The 19846-nt window shown below is 38.1% G+C and overlaps 1 protein-coding gene across 1 annotated transcript in view; it reads left to right on the top strand.

Moving 5' to 3' along the window:
- The window catches only part of ROCK1 (Rho associated coiled-coil containing protein kinase 1), a 92153-nt gene that overhangs the window by 59970 nt on the left and 12337 nt on the right, over nucleotides 1–19846 (top strand). The window contains exons 15-28 of the mRNA XM_075213392.1: nucleotides 304–395; nucleotides 1627–1873; nucleotides 2924–3030; nucleotides 6047–6197; nucleotides 7121–7281; nucleotides 8086–8270; nucleotides 8722–8791; nucleotides 10154–10257; nucleotides 12047–12212; nucleotides 13959–14052; nucleotides 15438–15523; nucleotides 16184–16372; nucleotides 17203–17368; nucleotides 19491–19567. Of these exons, the coding sequence (XP_075069493.1) occupies nucleotides 304–395; nucleotides 1627–1873; nucleotides 2924–3030; nucleotides 6047–6197; nucleotides 7121–7281; nucleotides 8086–8270; nucleotides 8722–8791; nucleotides 10154–10257; nucleotides 12047–12212; nucleotides 13959–14052; nucleotides 15438–15523; nucleotides 16184–16372; nucleotides 17203–17368; nucleotides 19491–19567 (1895 nt within the window). The remainder of the gene's footprint in view (nucleotides 1–303; nucleotides 396–1626; nucleotides 1874–2923; nucleotides 3031–6046; nucleotides 6198–7120; nucleotides 7282–8085; nucleotides 8271–8721; nucleotides 8792–10153; nucleotides 10258–12046; nucleotides 12213–13958; nucleotides 14053–15437; nucleotides 15524–16183; nucleotides 16373–17202; nucleotides 17369–19490; nucleotides 19568–19846) is intronic.

Raw genomic sequence — 19846 nt, 5'->3', positions numbered from 1 at the left:
TGATTGTTTACCTGGCACTGAAAAGTAGGGTTTTTAGAAAGTATAAAATGAGTTATGCTGCCTATTGATTTCTTCATGATTGTTTTATTTTTATTTTGTTATCCAAATGTGGACTTTATTGCCATTTAAAGGTGCAATCATTCTCCAGAGTTACCATTATAAAATATATAAATGAAATTGCCCATTTGTTGTTGGAGCTAATGCTGTAGGTCAGAAGCAGTCACAAATGATTTCTTATGACCTAAAGCTAAACTGTAACAAGTTTCTTCATATATTATTCTTGTTTTACATCTCTTTATACAGTATCAACATTAAAAGATCAGTTAGAAGATTTAAAGAAGATAAGTCAGAATTCTCATATTACAAATGAAAAAATAACACAATTACAAAAGCAAGTAAGTAATCACCTTGTTCAGTGTTTCTGTCTGACATCAACATTGTGCCGGTGCCACCTTTCCTATAAGGAAAGATTTTGCTCTGTATTGTCATCTGGCTGTATAGAGTGTCACCTTTAAATTGTGGTAGATATTCCCCAGTTACCTGTCTGTTTTGTCCTGGCATTTTAGCAATCCTGAAGTTTCATAGATCTGTAAATACAACACTTGCTATTTATTAGCATGTTGATCAGTGTAACTCCCAAGTTCACACCAAACGTCACCTCTCCTCTAAAGTTCTTGAGCTTCCATTTTATTGACCTGTTGCCTATGTCTAGGCTTATTCACCATTCCTATCCATGATTTAGGAAGACAGCAAAGAACAATGTATGAACCACTGTGCTGATTCTACAATAATGTGGCTGTATAAATCCCAACCAGAGGGGGTTTCCTTTTTCCTCCTCTTTCCTTTGTTTTTCTTACCTTTTTTAGTGTCTTCTCCGAGGCTTTATATCATTTCGACTATTCTATTTTTTAAAGGACTTTTAAAGTATCTGTCTAATGTGTTAAGATTGGCCCACAGTTTGGGCTGATGTGCATTTAACTGTGGCATATCGTGGAGTATATGTAAATGATCAAAAGCATGCAACAGTATTTCTATAATGTTTTTTCTTCAGTGGTAGGGAAACCCTGTGGGAGACAGGACACTGCATTTAAAACTGATCAGTCACCACCTCTCCCTTATAACTCAGTGCAGCTCCAATCTGCCAGGTGGTGGGCACAGAACTATATGCCCTTCTTTTAGTCTGTTTTTAATGTATTTAAGCCTCAGATTGGTAGGGGAGTGATTATCCCTCCCAGCTACTCAGTGGGCTCCCTCAACCCTGCTGCTGTCTATAGATGGAACTCCTACACACCTAGGCTCAGGGAGACTTCTGTATTATGGCACCAGCAGCTTGCTGTGCTCTTGGTCTCCACCGTGCCTCACGCAGGGACTAATGATCAGCTGTTGTACTCTGCTATTGTACTGAACAAAGAATAGACCTACTGCGCTAGTGGGCATAATTATGTAACTTATTAACCCATTGTCTGTGTCCCCCTATAGGCATTGGAGAACAGTTTTAAACATGCCCCCCTTCCCCCTCCTGTACAAAGTCAATGCAATATTAATAAGTTCTGTAGTGCTAGCAAAAGAAAAAAAATAGTAAAATAATATTTTTGTATTAAGTACTTATGTTTTTTTTATTTCCAGTTGGAAGAAGCCAATGATTTCTTAAGGGCAGAGTCAGATACAGCAGCAAGACTAAGGAAAACTCAAAGCGAGACAAGCAAGACTATTGTTCAGTTAGAAGCATTAAATCGGGAACTTCAGGATAGGTGTCGGCAATTGGAAAGTGCAAAGTTACAGGTGGAAAAGGATTTCTTTCAACTACAGGCGGCCTTAGACTCGGAACGGAGGGACAGAAATCAAGGGTCAGAAATGATTGGGGACCTACAAGGTAAACTTTTCACAACATCTGGAGGGCCGCAGGTTGGACAGGCCTGCTGTACACCCTCCTTTTACACTATTCTTGTTCTTTCTATTTTCACTTGTTAGGACTCTTGTTCTGTATTTATGGTTCTGCCCTTTGGAGCTTTGTTAGTCAAATACTGAGCTCCAGGGCAGTCAATGGGGTATAGAGGGAGAGGCACTTAAGTTTTTGCTTGTAATTTTAGTATCAAGCCCCTGTCACTGTACTCTATAATACCTCGTTGAATTCAGAAAAAAAGGATGTAAAGCAGAAAAATGTAATTTCCACCTTCAGTCTTCTGTTTCCCAACAGGAGTCAGAACAATTTAAGAAAGTAACTCTTCCTCCTATGCCAGCCTATCCCCTCCCATTTGCAGACTGACAGCTTTTACAAGTGTCCAGAAACACAGGAGACTGCAGGCTTGGGTTTTATTTCATTTGTTGCCCTACTTAGATCATAATTCGATCAGGCTTCTTGCTCACACAAACAGCCTATAAAATGACATTTTTTACATTAAAATTCACGAGATAATAAGGTTTAAATATAGTTCAAGAAAGCAAAGCTATCTGAATGAAAAAAACAAAACAAAAATAAACCACCATATAATTTTTTTATTCCCTTTGATTACGACATGCAAATCCATATTTATAAAGCCACTCTGATATGCAGTCTGATGGGATAGCTTATTGTGCATGTATAAGAAATACCCTTGTTCTTGTGTTCCTCATTTTCTGGATACATTTGTTACTATGACGATCTTTGTTTGTAAGCAAAGCTATCTGATTGCCAGCAAATGGTTGTCCAATTTCTGAGCTCATAAATAACTGCAAAATACTGATGGTTTAGTAGTTCAAAATAAAGCAGTGATTGACTGCTTTTGATCTCTTATGTTAATTTCTTTATTGTCATGGTTTCAATAGCATGTGATCCTAATATATAATGTTTACTGTGCTGATCTTAGAGAATATTAAAATGTTCTTTTACAAATATGCTTTTAATACTGCTTTGCACTTATATCATTTTAAACTTTATAAATAGCCCGAATGACATCATTGCAAGAAGAGTTGAAACATCTCAAACACAATCTTGAAAAGGCTGAATTGGATAGGAAAGAGGCACTGGATTTCCTAAACCATTCTGAAAAAGTAGGTGGTAAAAAAACCTGCCTGAATTTCTCATATTTCTATATCACTTTGCATTATTATCGAGAGAAAATTTTATAGATGTATTTAATTAGTTTCAGCACCATTTACTAAGCATTTCATCTTTCTCTTTATCAAACGCTTCAAATCGCATTTTTAAGACCAGCTTAATTGTGGTATACAGAAGTATTGCATACAGTTATTTTCTTTGTAAATCTCAGGTCGCTACTCAATATGCATAGTGCAAAACATGTCCAGTGCTAAGGGGGGATGCAGGTGTTATAGCCAATGTCCTAAACTTTCCAAATATTACTACCAGGGACCGTTTCTTCAGACTCTTACATTGTGAAGCTTATAAACATTTTATTCCCAATACCTCCAACACCACTGTCTTTTCCCCGAGATAGGACATCTGTGTGCTTCCCTGCCATTTATCCAGCCATTTAATCAGCACTATGCCCCTGTTCCTAAGTGTGCTCTGTACATGCATTTATAACTTCATCCAGACGTATATGGCAGTAAATTTTCCCATTAAGTTCAATATCCCGTTTGTAACATTGGGTTTGCAGTGTGTAGACACAACGTGGAAACAAATGGGAAAAGCTCTGTTAGTAAATGAATATTTTTTATAAAAAACACTACACCCTCTGAAAATCCTTAACCAGCACTAGCGCTATACAGCCTGAATGGCTCCTACTAAACCGGCACAGCCAGCAGTGTGTGGTCTCCCTGTCGTAGTGTGAACCAGCTCTAAGGGCGGGCCTGTGCTGAAAACTGCTGGTGCTCTTCTTGGCACCACTGGGCAGTGGGTACATGGAGATCGGCAGAGCTAAAGTGGCAACTTTTGTCATCTAAGTATACAGGTTAAGGGGACCGAACACCCCTGGCCATTTTACAAGTTATAGCCTGGAGAGGCAAAAAAAAAAACCTCGCTGTTACCCTAATTCACCAATTTTTAGCACCACCATCATTCAATGAGAATTCTTCTACTTTTAATCCTTTGGCGTTCTTTTAATACAGTGTGAAATGTTGTTAGTTTGTAGTGTAAGTCAAACTAAATCTTTCTATAATCCAAGTGTCAATCTAAGGGAATATCTCCATTGGGTAACCAGCCTAATACATTTATTTTTTTTTACACATTTTCTGATTTATTTATTTATTAAATGTATTTTTTCAATATATAGTTTCTTTTTTTAGCAAGTTGTTTCTGCCAGTAAAAGCCTTAAGCCAAGTTTCTTTTAAAAAAATAAATGTGGCACACAAAAATATATAGTAGTTGTAAATAATTCGTACCATTTAAGGAACAGAGCTAGAATTATAAAAAATAAATAACGTTATAGTAGTCAAAGAAACAGGTAGAAGAAAAAAAGAATATTACCCTGGTGCTTGATGCAAAAGTGGTGGTCGTGTAAGTTAAATGGGTGCCAACCTCAAAAATGTTCCGTGCTTAATTGTACCTAACCCCATAGGGCTGGGGGTGGTGAATTGTCCATAGTAAAAAGTGTCAGTGGTGAATGCACTTGACCTGCGTAAGGACACCAGGTTTGGAACCATAGTTCTCTAGGTACTCGACCCTCTAGGTTCACGAATCACACAAGTAAGGAAGCAGAAATAGTAACCGCTTTATTTAAACAAAGTGTACACACACAGTAAATGCTGCAGTGCTCCCCAAGGAGAAACGTGCCCCACACACACCAATATAACAACGTGTCAGTACAAAACCCACAGAAAGTCCCCAGCAGGTTACCTCACAGCTCAGAGTACCAACAGTTACAAACTACTGGCAGCAAAGTCCCCAGTTGAACCGTTCAGGTGGGTCTGTGTGTCTCACTGATCCCGGCCATTCGGCCAACACTCCACTAGCTTGGTGGGACTCTGGGTATCAGTCTCCTTACCGATTGTAGGCTCACCAATTCCACAGAATCTACGAGTGTCTCCTGATGGAGTGATGACAAATCAGTCCCGATCTGGCTGAATAGGTTCCTGGTTCAAACAATCCTCTCTGTCACTGATAGATTACGGCTACTCTACATCAGTCGAAGACTTAGCTGTCCAGAATCCCCCATCAACAACAACCTCAATCTACTCTACATCAGTCGAAGTCTTCACTGTCCAGAATCCCCCATCAACAACAACCTCAATCTACTCTACATCAGTCGAAGTCTTAGCTGTCCAGAATCCCCCATCAACAACAACCTCTCCTCTCCGGCTTTCCCTTTTTGTTCATCCCCGATCCTTGCCCCCTCCTTGGGCCATGATCCATGTTCTTTGGTGGTGGATGGACTCTAGGTGGTAAAAGGGGTAGAGCTAGAATATGACCTCAGCAGTAGCCCACCTGTTGTTTCCCTGCCAAAATGTCTGGGCCAGTCCTGTGATGGACCATGGGTAATAGTTGGCCTTCCCCACCTCCAGATCTTAGATAGCACTCAGTCCCTACTGAAGTTAAACCCTTCCACTACTTTGTGATTCTAAAGGTTCCCCAGCTGTTGCATGCTTTTTGTGGACTTCCTGCTCCTTCTCCCTCTTTGGTCACCAAAACAATGCTGGATCTGGCCATCGGACGGCATTTAATAGCTGGGTGGGCCGATTTCACCCAATGGCCCACTGACTGACGGACTGGTGCCCGGTCTTGTCACAAACTGCAACCTCTGAACATCAATCCCTGTCATGCAGAAGTTCTAACTGAGTAAGGAGTCGCACAAGGACAGTGTGTACATGTACTGCTAATTGCTAATAATGTTTCAATATTATCTGTATAGCACTGTGTAATTTGATTGTCTATATAAATAAAACAATGGTGCTGAACATTTTAAGTGCAACATATTATTTTATTATCATTGTTCAAGCGTTAAAGTTGTTTAACACTTAAAGTTATCTTTTTAGATAAAATGTACTGTAATTTTTAGGTGTTACATTATTGCCATTTGTTGTTTGTATTTGAATTAAATAAAGTATTGACATAATCAGTGTGTTATGTAGGTATTTGATCTCCGGAATAAATGTGTGGTATTTTTAACAGGAAAAAAACAATTTAGGGATTGAGTTGAACTACCAACTAAAAACTTTACAACAGCGGTTGGATCAGGAGATGAATGAACATAAAGTGACAAAAGCGAGATTGAGTGACAAACACCAGTCATTTGAGGAGGAAAAGTCAGTAGCGATGTGTGGTGAGTTTTTTGTTTTCTTATCATATAGTATTAACCGCTAAGAGATCTTGGTTATAATAATATTTACTGAGTATTTTCATAATGACTTGCAGTTTGCCATTACACGGCGCCTATACGATAGTGGTACTATGCAATACTCAGAGCTTTACAAATCCCAGGAACCGAGTTACCAAACTGGCACCTAATTTGAGTGACATTTGTATTGATTTTGTTGAATTGACATCTTTCCCGACTCATTAAAACATCCAACTAGCTCCTAGATTTCACCGACTGTCTCCTGAATTCTGCATTACTTTGTTCACACCTGCATTATCTTAGCTTTCATATACAGTTATATTTAGTTTCTTTAAAATCATCTGGCACCTTGCAACATTTTAATTTAACAAATGTCCGCTCTGTATCTACTGTCAGTCTTGATAATGCCTGTAGCCTAACTATCCAATCTTTAGACTGATCCTAGATATGAGCGCACACCCTAGACTTGTGTAATTGCAGTCATGATTAATATAGAGCAGCTATGGTGTCATTTATGTGCTGAGTCCCAACTTCTACATATCCTGCGACTGAATATTAATCTTTTCCTTAAGCGAAGGTAATGCTGCGAAGCTGTTCCTTAGACAGGGAGTACATTTTATAGGCCATACTAGAAAACAAATTACAGTTATATGTCCGTTAGGGAGGACATTTACAGCTTGTGAGTATACTTAAGTGCATGACTTTTGTTTGGCTTTAAGTGTCCAGCACAGAGTGAGTTACCTTTTCTATTTTACAGGGTCATTTTAGCTTATGTGGTCAGCAGTATCAGACCTTGGTAAATCCACACTGAAAGTCCTTTAACAGAAATCCTGCTCGTTTTACGCATCTTCTTTCTTAAATCCAGTTGAAATCTTCCTAGTAATGTTTTGGGTTCTCATTGTCTTTAGAAATGGAAATGAAAGTGAAAGAAGAAAGATCTGCAAAGGAAAAAGCAGAGAACCGGAGAGTGGAGATAGAGAAGCAGTGCTCCATGCTGGATTTTGACCTTAAACAGTCACATCAGAAAATAGAGCGCTTCGTTCAACAAAAAGAGAGGCTGGAAGAGGAGGTATCTGACTCTTTATATAGTAGTGTGTTTGTAGACAGTGCATCAATATTAGAGACACACTGGCCACCAACAAAATAACATTCGGGCTATGTTGGGCCTGTGGTGGACCAGCAATTCATAAGATGTCACACATGGAATATTGCAGCTGACAGCCCAACTAAGTTCCCTCCTGTCAGTGGGAAACAAGATGATGAGGTTTCAGTGTTCCTAAAGAACGCAGGTACTTAATACTGTGAGATTGGTAAGTCATAGGCTCCTCCAATGAAAACGCTGGTACTTTTTTTGCTCTAATTGGAGGACCAATTTATAGTGAAACTTGTATGGGTTCAAGGTAGGAGTAAAAAGATGGGCTGTGCTTTAGTTACACATTAGGGGTGCCTTGGTACAAGATTTGCCACATTTGAGTCTGGCTTCAGTGTACTAATTTGTGATTGGGCTTTCTCAGCAAGGTCATTTTCCATGTCACATAGCTAGGACAGTCCTGGAATAGCTCCAGGAAGATCATTGTGAATTCCACAGTTACTTCCTCAGTCACCAGATCTCACCTGGAATGGAGAACCACAACCAGCTAATTTACCATTGCTACGGGGCAGATTGGAGTCTGCATAGACCAACAGTCCGGTACCATGTTTTCAACAGCCTGTTGAGAAACCACCTCAGTGATTCAGGTCATCTGAGGGCAGATGAGCAAAGTCTCTCCTGCTGCTACTAAAATGAAATAGATATAAATAGCGTCTATGCAGTATATCCCTTTATGGTTCCATACTTTGTTGCAAACACTAACTCTAGGTTTGTATTCTTTAGGTGAAACAGGTAACACTGCAACTGGAGCAAGAGACAAAGAGAAGGATAATGGCACAGAGTGATCTGAAGGCACAAGCAGCTGAAGCAGATAATTTAAAGGGGTCAGAGAAACAGTTAAAGCAGGAAATAAATACGTTGTTGGAAGCTAAGAGGTTGTTGGAATTTGAGCTGGTTCAATTAACCAAGTATGTATATTGTATTTTTTTTAAATTGGTAATTACATCTAATGTGTGTTTTATACATAGATTTCGTCTTAATGTTCATTACATAATTCTGCGATGTCCCTAATGATGCAATTATCGCCCCCCCTAGCAGACACTTGCTGCCGACGGCTGCACAGTATGTGCAGGTCCGTCCAGCCGTGACAGGCAGGGATAGTGTTCTGCCCGGCTGCTCTGATTGTGTTTAAAACACAATCCGAGCAGCAGGGCAGCACACTGTCCCTGCCTGTCACGGCTGGACGGACCTGCACATACTGTGCAGCCGTCGGCAGCCTAAACTGTTAGAAAGGGGCGGGGCCTAAACCCCCCCCCCCTAAATCCCCCCCGGGTACAGTAGTTTTCTAGATCCGCCCCTGGGGTGCCCTAGAGGTTCATCATGAATATTGTATGTAATTTAATTTTATTTTTTGGTCAGGCAATACAGAGGTAATGAAGGTCAAATGAGGGAACTCCAGGATCAACTTGAAGCTGAGCAGTATTTTTCAGTAAGTGATTACAAATTTGTATAATATTTGATTTGCATATAAAATCTATGGGGATGTATATTCTACAGTTATAGTATAGCCCATTTCAGCCTAAACCTCATATGGAACACGATTCACAGTGACCAAGAAATTACTTTTGATGAACGCAGATCTTAGACAGACAGTTATACTCATTTCATATATTTTGTCAAGTGAGAAGTGTGTACTTTTGCTTTAAGTTTGCAGTACGCTCACAAATGTCACACAAATAGTAACAAGATAGTCACTACAGAATCCCAGCAATTGTTAGTTCTGGTTTTGAGACAGTTGTCCTGATGAGTGAGACAGCTCTGATAATGACAAAATAATGATTTAGTAATAATAGCCATTTCTCTTTCCTACAATTGGGGGACACTGCGAGACATTGGGGTATAGTAGGTGGGCTAGGAGATTTGGCACTTATAAACTTGTTGGTTTGTCACACTCCTCCCCTACTATGCCCCTCCTCTCCAGCCCAGACCTCAGTTTTTTTGTAAGTGCCTAGGAGATAGGTCACTTCGGTATGGACTCCTGCCTATACTTTAGTTAGTTCTAGTTTCCATGTTTTTATTTTATTTCCTTCTTTTTCAGGTGCAGTGCAGGGACCCCAAAAGACCCAGGAGAGTGAATAGCCTGTCAGCTTCTTTCACTCTGGGTCCCTGCGGAGGGGGAGCAGCAGCCTTTCAGCTCACTCCCCCCTTGCACAGATGCCGGCATTCTGATTTAGTAATAATAGCCATTTTCAACACTTTGAATTTGATTTAGAAAACAATGCATTTGTATTGGCCAGTTTCCCATCTTTATGCAGTGTTTGAATCAGTTTCTAGGTGTTTGGTTAATGGTTTAATTATTTAAATGTATTACCTCTACATTTTCTGGTATTGTCTAATTGTAATATGTATCTTTCACTCTTAAATTCTTGCTCTCTACAACTTTAGCTTGTTCTGAGAACAAGGTATCCATGTATAGATAGTCAAGTGTTCCGATAATATCACTGGGCTTAACCCCTTCATGGCTCTGGGTATTTTATATGTGTAACCAGACCGCATTTCAATTTTCATCTGTATGGTGGTTTGACGGAGTCATTTTAACTGCCTTGTCCAACCTACTAAATTTCAATATATTGTTTCCCAGACACAGAGGGTTTTTTTTTTTTTGATAGTCTGGTGAATTAAAATATTTTATTTTAAGTATGTTACATTAATACAGAATGTTGTGTCACATTACGTGAAGGGGTTAATAATGCAGGTAAAAAGCTCTGATATGAGCCATAGCACTGTAATCCATCTAGTGCCAGTTATACAAGTGAAACCCTGACCTGACCTATTCACTATTGTCCTGCAGACGCTGTACAAAACTCAGGTTAAAGAACTTAAAGAAGAAGTTGAGGAGAAGATGAAGCTCAGCCAAGATTTGGATAAGAAATTACATGAATTTCACAATGAGAAGTATGTTTCCCACAGATGTGTCAGCCATAATACAATACAGAAACAAGTAGTGATGTCTGTGAACATACAGTCAGTTGATGTGATTTCTTGTAGGTTAAAAATCTTTCTGCTTGGAATTGTGAGTGCATAAGAAATATCTGCAGGTTTTTTGGTGTTCAATTTAAACTCACAAAGCAATGACATGATTTGTTGCTTCTCACTGGCTATGTGCCTCTAGTGAACCCCTGTTCGTGCCAAGCAGGGGTGGGGGACATCTCCCTAGTAAAGTTCAACATATTGTATGTATGTTGAAGATACCATTGGTAACACTGGGTGTTCGATTGTGAGGTACTGTTTAAGAACGGAGTATGTATGAAGATGGATATCCTATTTGATTTCTTCACTAACCTGGGATATTAGCTGTTAGAATTTTTGATGATTTGTTCGATCTCTCAATATTTCTGTACTCTGGCTAAGTTTTATTAAGATTTTTCAGAATAAATGGGGGAGGGGAGGGGGTACAGAAAGGAAAATTGGGAATGAGGGTTAAGGATAAAGCATCATAATCAATACAGTTAGGAAAACATATTTATGTACAAATCATAGGATTTTAATATGAAACAAAGTTTTCTAAAATAAGAAATTGCAGACTATGTGGTGTGGGGTAAAAACAGGAGAGAGGACTAGATGAGGAAAAAGAAGTCGGAGGGGGGGTTGTAGGAAGGGTTAATACAGGGAAGATAAGTAGTGGGGAGGAAAGCAAGGAGGATATTCAATAGAGGAGTTCCAAGTTCTCTAAAAATGTACTCATGCCATCAGGGGGTAAGAGCAGGACATCAAGGAGAGAAATATTTACACCAGGACTGCCAGGCTGATGGAAACTGTTCGGGTCGATCATTTATGATGCTTGTTATATGTTCTAGTTTGTGGTACTGCTTTAACCTTTTTATTTTGTTTGTTGTTTTTTTGTGTTTTTTTAAAATGTATCTTGTGTGGGAGTAGCCTAACAATTCACTTTTCTTATCCTAAATCTGGTTTTTTTTTTTTTTTTTTTTTATACTATAACAGGATTTTAAGTGTTACAGGAATGTTGGTGTCATAAAATGTTTTAAAAAGGCCATAATATGCACAGTGTATTTTCATTGACATTAAAAGATCAAGCCATTGTTGTTCATCGTGATTTTGTTTTATTTCAACATTTTAATTTTAAGTGTCCTGTAAAAAAATACAATAATATGGAAATATATCATTAGATGTCAGTCACAGGTAGAAAATTGTTGTGAAAGAAACACTTTACTGTGTGTTGTGGTTAACTTCTATAGTGTATGATTGTTAGCAGGTTGTTGCTAGTGATCTCTAGGTTTTGTTTTTGAGCTGTTGTATTAGATTTGTTTTTTATTTTCTAAATCTATTGTGTTTTGACTTCCACTTCCTACATTTGTCAGATCATTGACATTGTTGCGTAGAAGCATTAAGGGGTTTATCTGTTGCAATCGTCACACAGACGCTTGACTGTCGTAAGCATACAGTAGGAGTATCAGAATCTGAGATAAATGCATCTGTTCAGCACTGGAATTTTCTTAGTTTTACTGATGAGTTAGTGTGGGTTTTCTGCGGATTAAAGAGTCCAAGTACTTGTCCCCGTTCACACCTGCCATATTCATTTTATTGGATTAATTTATTTGAAATGAGTAAATACATATATAATAAAATTTACAGTAAGATCTTTTGTCTTTGTACCATGTAGACTTTTATAATATATAACTGTATGCATTGGCACAATAAATAAACAGTACCCATCATTTTACAGAGAGACTCTTGCTGCACAGCTGGATCTGGCTGTAACCAAAGCAGAATCGGAACAGCTTGCCCGGGCACTGCTAGAAGAGCAATGCTTTGAATTGTCCCAAGAGAACAAGAAGTTGTCTACAAGAGGCAGACAAGATGTTATAGAGAAAGACCATAACATCCGCAAGGTAAAATGTTATATGAATAGCCTGTTTGTATTGATCATTTTTTTATTTGCGTATATCTTACACACACCACACATCTGTGCAGTGTGCACAGATGTAGCCTCTAGCATCTAAATAGATTCCAACCTTCTCTAATGCTGTTTATATAATAGTACACTTTAGATTGGTTGCTATGGTTTCACTATGTTACAAAAGGAGCCCCAATGTGCATAACTGGGTTAAATGCCAAACCTAGATCCTGTATCCCGAGGATCAGTAGCTGCTATCAAAATATATGTTCCATATTGTTTGCCTGTTTGTAAACATTTGCCTTTATTGTGGGGAATTTGTCTAAACTGGTTTTAGAAAGTTTTTTTTATTTTTGGTTGCTGCTTTGTGGCCTTGTTGTGTCATTGCAATGAATTCAAAACTGTTCACCAATCCCAAGGTAGGCTCAGAATCTGCACACATCTGAAAGTGTGGTGTAGGTACTGGTTATAAGTTCCTTTTTGGAACTGTGATAATAGCATTTATCCATTTTCGAAATAACTTTACAGAACTGTAGTGTTGGTGAGAACTAATATGCTAACAGTAAAATATAATAAAATGCACTCTAAATTGTACCACATAAAAAGGTTCGTCTTCATGTCTTCTGGTTTGGGCAGCCTGTATAAAAATGTACTTAAAAACTAATTTGATTCTTTAAATTTTTAGTGTCCACATAGTAATGATACTCTAAAGGTATGGTAGGCGATGACTGCTTATACTGCCTATGTAACTTCCCTAAGTTCCATGAGGTGTGCCCCGTTCCTGCATGGAGGCGGAATTAGTAAAGATACAGGACATTGGGCTGCGTTGAAGCTCGCTGTGGTGTTATAAACAGACTGTGTGTTTAAAATAAATAGAAAAAAAGCTTGTAGAAAATACAGTATGGTCTCCTTTTTTTAACATATGGTGTGTCCAGGGTCGTCAGAGGTAATATATTTTACACTCCTAATGCTATACATCTTCAGTGTTTAGGTGGTTCCTTATCTTATCTTTGGGTCCTTGAGTTTACATTTTCATTCCTTCAATGACATGTACCGCCTGATTCCATCCTATTTTCTGTGGAAACACTATTTTATTTCTATTGTGTTTTTTAAATGTTATATAAGTTTATTTGTATGTATGTTTTGTATATATTTTAGATAATTAAAAGGACTATATGGAAATAATTTTTGAGCCGTTCCTTGCACCTTTTTTATAGTCTAATTAAGAAATAGTAATATATAATTGTGATCCTTCTGAGGCACGCTCCATCTCTATTCTTTGCTTGTGTGGGTCTTTCTGAGGCACGCTCCATTGCTGCTATTTGCTTGTGTGGGTTTTAGCCTTTCCTTTTTAGGGTCTAAGCCAGTGTTTCTCAAACCCAGTCCTCTGGGCCCCCTAACAGTCCAGGTTCTCTGTTACATGTGAAATAATTAGTACCACCTGTGGATCTGTTACAATGTGTCAGACAGTAATGAATACACTTGTGCTCCAGCAAGGAGATATGGAAAACATGCACTTTTGGGGGCCCTGAGGACTGGGTTTGGGAAACCCTGGTCTAGCAATGTCCCATGAACAGCAGCAGGGCATCTGCACATTTATTTCTCACTATGTATAATTTGTATTTACAAAGTACTAATTAAACTTTGTCTATGTCTAGCGTACCATAGTTAAAAGAAGTTCTTTACAACTTTAATACAGAACATATATATTCATTTTATTATTTTTTTTATTTGTTTGCAGTTGGAAGAAATAAATAACACATTCACTAAAAATGTGCAGGCAGTAACGAAAGAAAATGCTGATCTGAGTGAAAAGGTTAAGACACTGGAAGAAGGTATGTTGTAATAAAAACAGCAAATAGTGTGATTAATTGTGGCACTTGGCCTTCCCTTAACCGAGTTAAAATGACGTTTGATCCATAGACTCCAGTGTCCCAATAAGATAGTTAATGCAAAATGTTTACAGAAAACCTCTTACATTGCTATACCTGTGTCTTGTTCTGAAAGAAATTCTGTGAATAAAACAAGTAATATAGAATGTTCCATGAGGATGGGATGTTGGGGAAAACACTGCATAGAGTAAAGCCGTTTGAAATCTTATTTTCAGAGGTGAAAAGGTGACAGTACAGGGGCTCCTCACCTCTAGTCAGGGCCCCGGGGGCCGTTCCCAGCAGCTTTTTATTCCAGGGCTTTTACTAAATAGACTCTAATTCTTTAATTATTTTTTTCTACCAGTGCTCCCCTGTCAATCATAATGAAGGTGTGACAATCCTGTGTCAGTACAAAAATCTATGGGTGTGGCCTGGGGTTGTGTGACAAGAATTTCCACCACCATTACAATATTAAGAAGTTTCTCATAGTAACAAGATACATCACAAGTAGTATCCAACTGGTAGAAAACACTGAAAAACCACTCAAGGATATATGTTGCCCATTGTCCACAACTGATACACACTATACACCTGTCACCTGATATTACACACCTGATTACTACACACACATTACACTAATATCACACAATTGGGTCACATTGATTTATACACTCAGGTCACACCTGATAGAGACTGATCAGTATATACAGATCACTGTAACACTTATCAAACGTGATAACAACCACCTGATATACCGGGTACTGGTGCTTTTTGTTATGGAGTTTGTCTGAATCGTAGATAGTTATTTGCGGATATTTGTCCTCCTGGACCCTCACTCAAACACTATAGAGATATTATTTTCACATGCATATCCTATTTCAGTGTCCACTATTTTACTGAGGGCCAACTCTTCCTTTAAAATGTCACCTACTTGAAGACAGAACATAAGTCTGTTTCCAACTGCAATCTAATGTGGCGGAAAGGAACATAGAGGAATAATTTCAATGATATTTGAGTTTCTGAAACCTCCTGGAGCAGTGAGGACAGAGACTGTTTTTTCATATTTTTTTTTGAGATAATGGGAGGAGTGTAGTGACGTAGTAAAGCCGTAATCAAAATTTTAAACATAAATACCAGCGCTTTCAGTTACTCTGGGACTAGCAGTTTATTGCTAATGTGACCTTGTTTCATGATGCGTGTACTTGGTAAACACTTCCCATTATAAGGTGGTACGTGGTGTAAATTGACTGAGAAACCATGACATTTGTTAGACTTTCGTTTTTCAGGAAGGACTTAAATTTAAGTATCATTGATTTTTTTTTGATTTTTTTTTTTTCTTTTTTTTATAGAATTTAGTGCGAAAGAGGAAGAAATTAGCAACATGAAGATTTTATATGAAAAGAATATCAACACTGAAAGAACACTTAAAACACAGGTAGCTATTGGTGAAGCCTTCAGACATCATCTGCTTTATAGTGCATTTTAATTGCATTTTGCTTCAGCTGTAGCTATAGCTACCTATTGACTTTACCTGTTCTATTGTCTAAAACTGGTGATCTGCTGGCTGAAATAAGTTCTGAGATGCAGAGCAATACCAAGTATTTTGGTATTTACCATTTTCCTTGGTTTGTTCCTTCAGGCGCCTCTTAAGGATTTATAATTTTGCACAGCGTCATGGACTACCATGGCAACCACAGTCACACGATACAGTGAGCAGAGGGTGTTTGGAATGCCCCTCTGAGTTCTATCTGCTGTGTGCATTGTAAAATTGTCTTCCCTCCTCCATCCCCTTTATTTTGATAAGGTGCTAATGATTTGTAGAAGGAAAGCTAAGAAAAATGTATGCTTAAGCGGTATTTAACTTAAACCGATGGATTGCTGCCATAAATTTGAAGTCGTAACATATAATTATTGCACAAGATAATACAAAAGAGGATGTTCTATTACCAGTCTGATCTCAATGAGTGCAGCACAGTTCTTAATGTGACATATTCATGGAAGCTTTTAACATAACCAAGACTTGTGCTAGAGTTATGTTTCTGAAAAAGTATGAGTTACTAATTATGTGTATTAATGTCTTATGATCATGCTCTAGGCTGTGAACAAACTGGCTGAGATTATGAATAGAAAAGATTTCAAACTGGACAGGAAGAAAGCAAACACGCAGGACCTGAGGAAGAAAGAGAAAGAAAACCGAAAGTTGCAATTAGATCTTAACCAGGAGAAGGAAAAATTCAACCAGATGGCTACCAAATTCCAGAAAGAGATGGAGGATATGTTAATGGTAAGCAGTGTTATGGGAAAGGTATTCCTTGAAATAGTCCATAAATCACTCTTTAGACTGGACCTCTCTTTACATAAGTGGACGCTGCCATATGGCTCATTTGTCTGAAGTAAAATGAGGTTGCCATAGATTCCAATGACCACTAACTAAAGTGGTCAAAACACAGTATAATGGAGGGTGATGGGCTACCTGCTAGACTTAGCAAAGCTGTGACATCTGAGCAACACACCTGTCAGACACTAGACTAACCCCTACAGCGAGAATGCTGCTACAAATGTTTAATCATTTTAATTTCAATGTCCCTCATACTTTGTAAAGATTTTATACTATCAAGTTATAGGTTTCCTTGCATAAAAGAAGGCCATAAAGTCATACACAAAGATGTATCTTCCTTTTGACACCTTTTTCTTTTACATTTGACTACACCAGTTCCCTTACCTGTATATTATTTACTGCTATGGGACTATAATATGTTATTATGTAGCGATGTAAGGCAAGTTTTACTCTGAAACGTGCATTTTATGGAACATCCATCATTACCACTGTATGAGAGAAGGCAGATATTTAGGCTTCCATTACAATGGTACTGAATGCCGGAATGCAATTGAACCGCCTATGACAGTTGAGGAAGCGGATGCACCATCTGAACATGCAAATTCTGCAGTCACTGCTCCCATCCTCCTGCTTTGAAATTTACCTTCTGTTAAACATTGCTGTCATGGTAGTTGTCCTGCGTCTAGATCATTGCAATAGTCGCAGCAATTACAGTCTAAAAGCCCTTCAGATACGACCAATGTCGGCTCCATTACACTAGTATTATTCCTTTTTAGCAATTAACGGAAGAAAGCAACAACAAGAATGACCTTCAGATGCAGCTAGACAGTAAAGAAAGTGACATTGAACAGCTGCGTGCCAGATTGGCAGACTTACAGCTACGTATGGACTCGACAAGTGTTGCCAGCCTGCAGCCAGATGAAGCTGATGGGATGATAGGTGGTAAGTATGAGATAATGTGTGTTCTTCAGAAAACATCAGATTATTTTTATTTTACTTAAATCTAAGTACATTTAAAATGTAAATACATTTAAATCTAAATGTAGTGAACAGTTCTACTAGTTATGACATAGTTCATGTCGTCTTTTCATCTGCATTTCTAACATTTTAAGTAGTATTAAATACCTTTCGATACTCTGACATCTTAAGGCTCTGTACACCAAACCATGCATAACCTAATAATCATTGACTGCTACTGTCCACCTGTGCAGACCTACTACAATAAGGTGGTATAGCATGGATGCAGCATGTACTGTTTACTAAGTGATCCATTTTAACAAACCTAATCTCCCTGATATACCATCTTTTAAAGGATCTAGCGTATCCTATGTTTAGAATCTAGAAAATATTTTTATCTGTTATTTCTAACAATAGGCACCTTTTTAATGTTCGGCATATACTGCAATCTGTAACGGTTATCTTTTTTGGGGTGTTTTTATCAGATACTCCTTACTGTAGGCTATGCTGACTATATACATATACTATATATAGTTATATTGCAAACATATCTTTACAGCTATAACTATAAGGGTGCATAGAGGAAATGTTAAATACAAGATAGATATATATATAACATAAGAGCTCTACCCTCTCGATAACTGCTTTGCAGTTTGTTACACCATACATAGATACATAGTGCACCAAACTTTTTTATATACACAAAACACACAAGCTAGGTGCTTGCATCAGAAAATTACACTAACAAATACAAGAGGATCTAATGAGTAAATATAGAGGTCAGAATGTATAATAATATGATTGTCTTTTTTTAAAATGGTAACTCTACCAACCTAAGTAGCTTACCCAAACCAGAAAAGATGTTGAGCTTGTTTTATTACTCCTCCACCCCTGCCATAATAGCCAACTCTAAATGCACATGTGCAAACAGGGTAGTGAGAGCTTATGATCTAGTGGGAATTCGGAATTGAAAGCAAAAATACCCCTAAGGTATGTTAAAAATATAATAGAGAGGCCTCTTACATCTTTTTTCATCCATCCATGCCTATTTTACTTAAGCTCATTGACCGCCCATGTGAAAGTATGGGCAGCCCTTTAGTTGTTGAACGCACCAGAAGGTGGATGGTATAGGCCTAAATGAAGTCTATGACTTTGGTATCATCCATTGACATGTAGTATTATTTCTTAATTAGTGCTCTCCTGGCGGTATTAAAAACTATGGATTCTGTGTCTTTGATTAATTGCTCATAAGATTAATGCAGAAGTAAGTGCCATATGTGATGGTTTAGCCCAGAAAAGCTTACAGCAGAAACTATGTGAGAAATGCAGGTGAAAACTATCTGCACATGTTCCCATTCATACATAAAGCACACTGTTTATTAAATTAGTATTGTCAGTATGCCAAAATAATTTGTTTCATTTTGTTAGCATTCAGTGGTGTTGCTGGATCATCATTTCGTAGGTGTGTGTGTGTGTGTGTGTGTGTCTTTTGCAGTGTATTGTTTGTACTTGGGAGTTGAGTAATTGCTTTGTTTTAATGGGCGCCGACTAGTAGCAGAACTAGGTATACTAATAAATGTGGTAAATGGCTAGTGTACTTAGCCTTGGCACAGAAATGGAAATTTCAAATGATTTGTTCTGCCCACTAAATAAACTGTTTGTCTCTTATTCTCCGTTTAGTTGAGTCTACCTGCATTCCTTATTTCTTTCTCTCCTATTCTTGTCTTCTGTGAGTAAATGGGAACACGCATCTTCCTGCCTGTTACCGGTGACCAGCTTTACATCTTGTTGCACTTTCTGCTTTCAAATTTAATTTTAGCCTTGGAGTCTTTGATACAGTTGTGCTCACTTGTACTGAAGTTTTCTATCTTTTTTTTCATCGTTTTGCATTTTGTCTTTATTTTGTTAAACACTCTTCATGTTCAACTTGCATCAAGTTTCTGCAAGTTCTTGTTCTGTTTGTGGGCATGAAGTGTTGAGTCCAGTTTCCGTTCTCTGCTTTCTTTCTGCCATGCGTTTCCATTCTGCATGTTCCTATGTCTTGCTCTGTGCTCTGGCAGGTGGGTGAGCAGTACAGATTACTTCATTTAACCACTTATGTTTCTAGAATCCGAATCAAGAATTGAAGGCTGGCTTTCTATACCGAACAGGGGGAACATTAAAAGACATGGATGGAAGAAGCAGGTATCCGCTTTTTATATTTTAATAGCATATTTGTGTCACTTTAATCCCTGTGTGGTTATACAACTATAGAATCTATTATTCAGTATTCAGAATGTTTGAGGCATTGGCTTTTTAAGGAAAGAAGGTTTGCATAATTTATAGCACTATGCGTAATATGTACTAAAGTACATGTAAAATTATCCCTGTTTCTCTGTTTCTTCTGCCGCTTATTAAAGGGGTTGTCTACGTCTGTACAAACCCCCTATAACATAACCTGTCTCATCTCCAGTTGGATCACTA

This window comes from Mixophyes fleayi, chromosome 5 (assembly GCF_038048845.1).
Source record: "Mixophyes fleayi isolate aMixFle1 chromosome 5, aMixFle1.hap1, whole genome shotgun sequence".
Lineage (NCBI taxonomy): Eukaryota > Metazoa > Chordata > Amphibia > Anura > Limnodynastidae > Mixophyes > Mixophyes fleayi.
The sequence above is the reverse complement of the archived record's forward strand: the minus strand, read 5'-3'. Positions and strand labels throughout refer to the sequence as shown.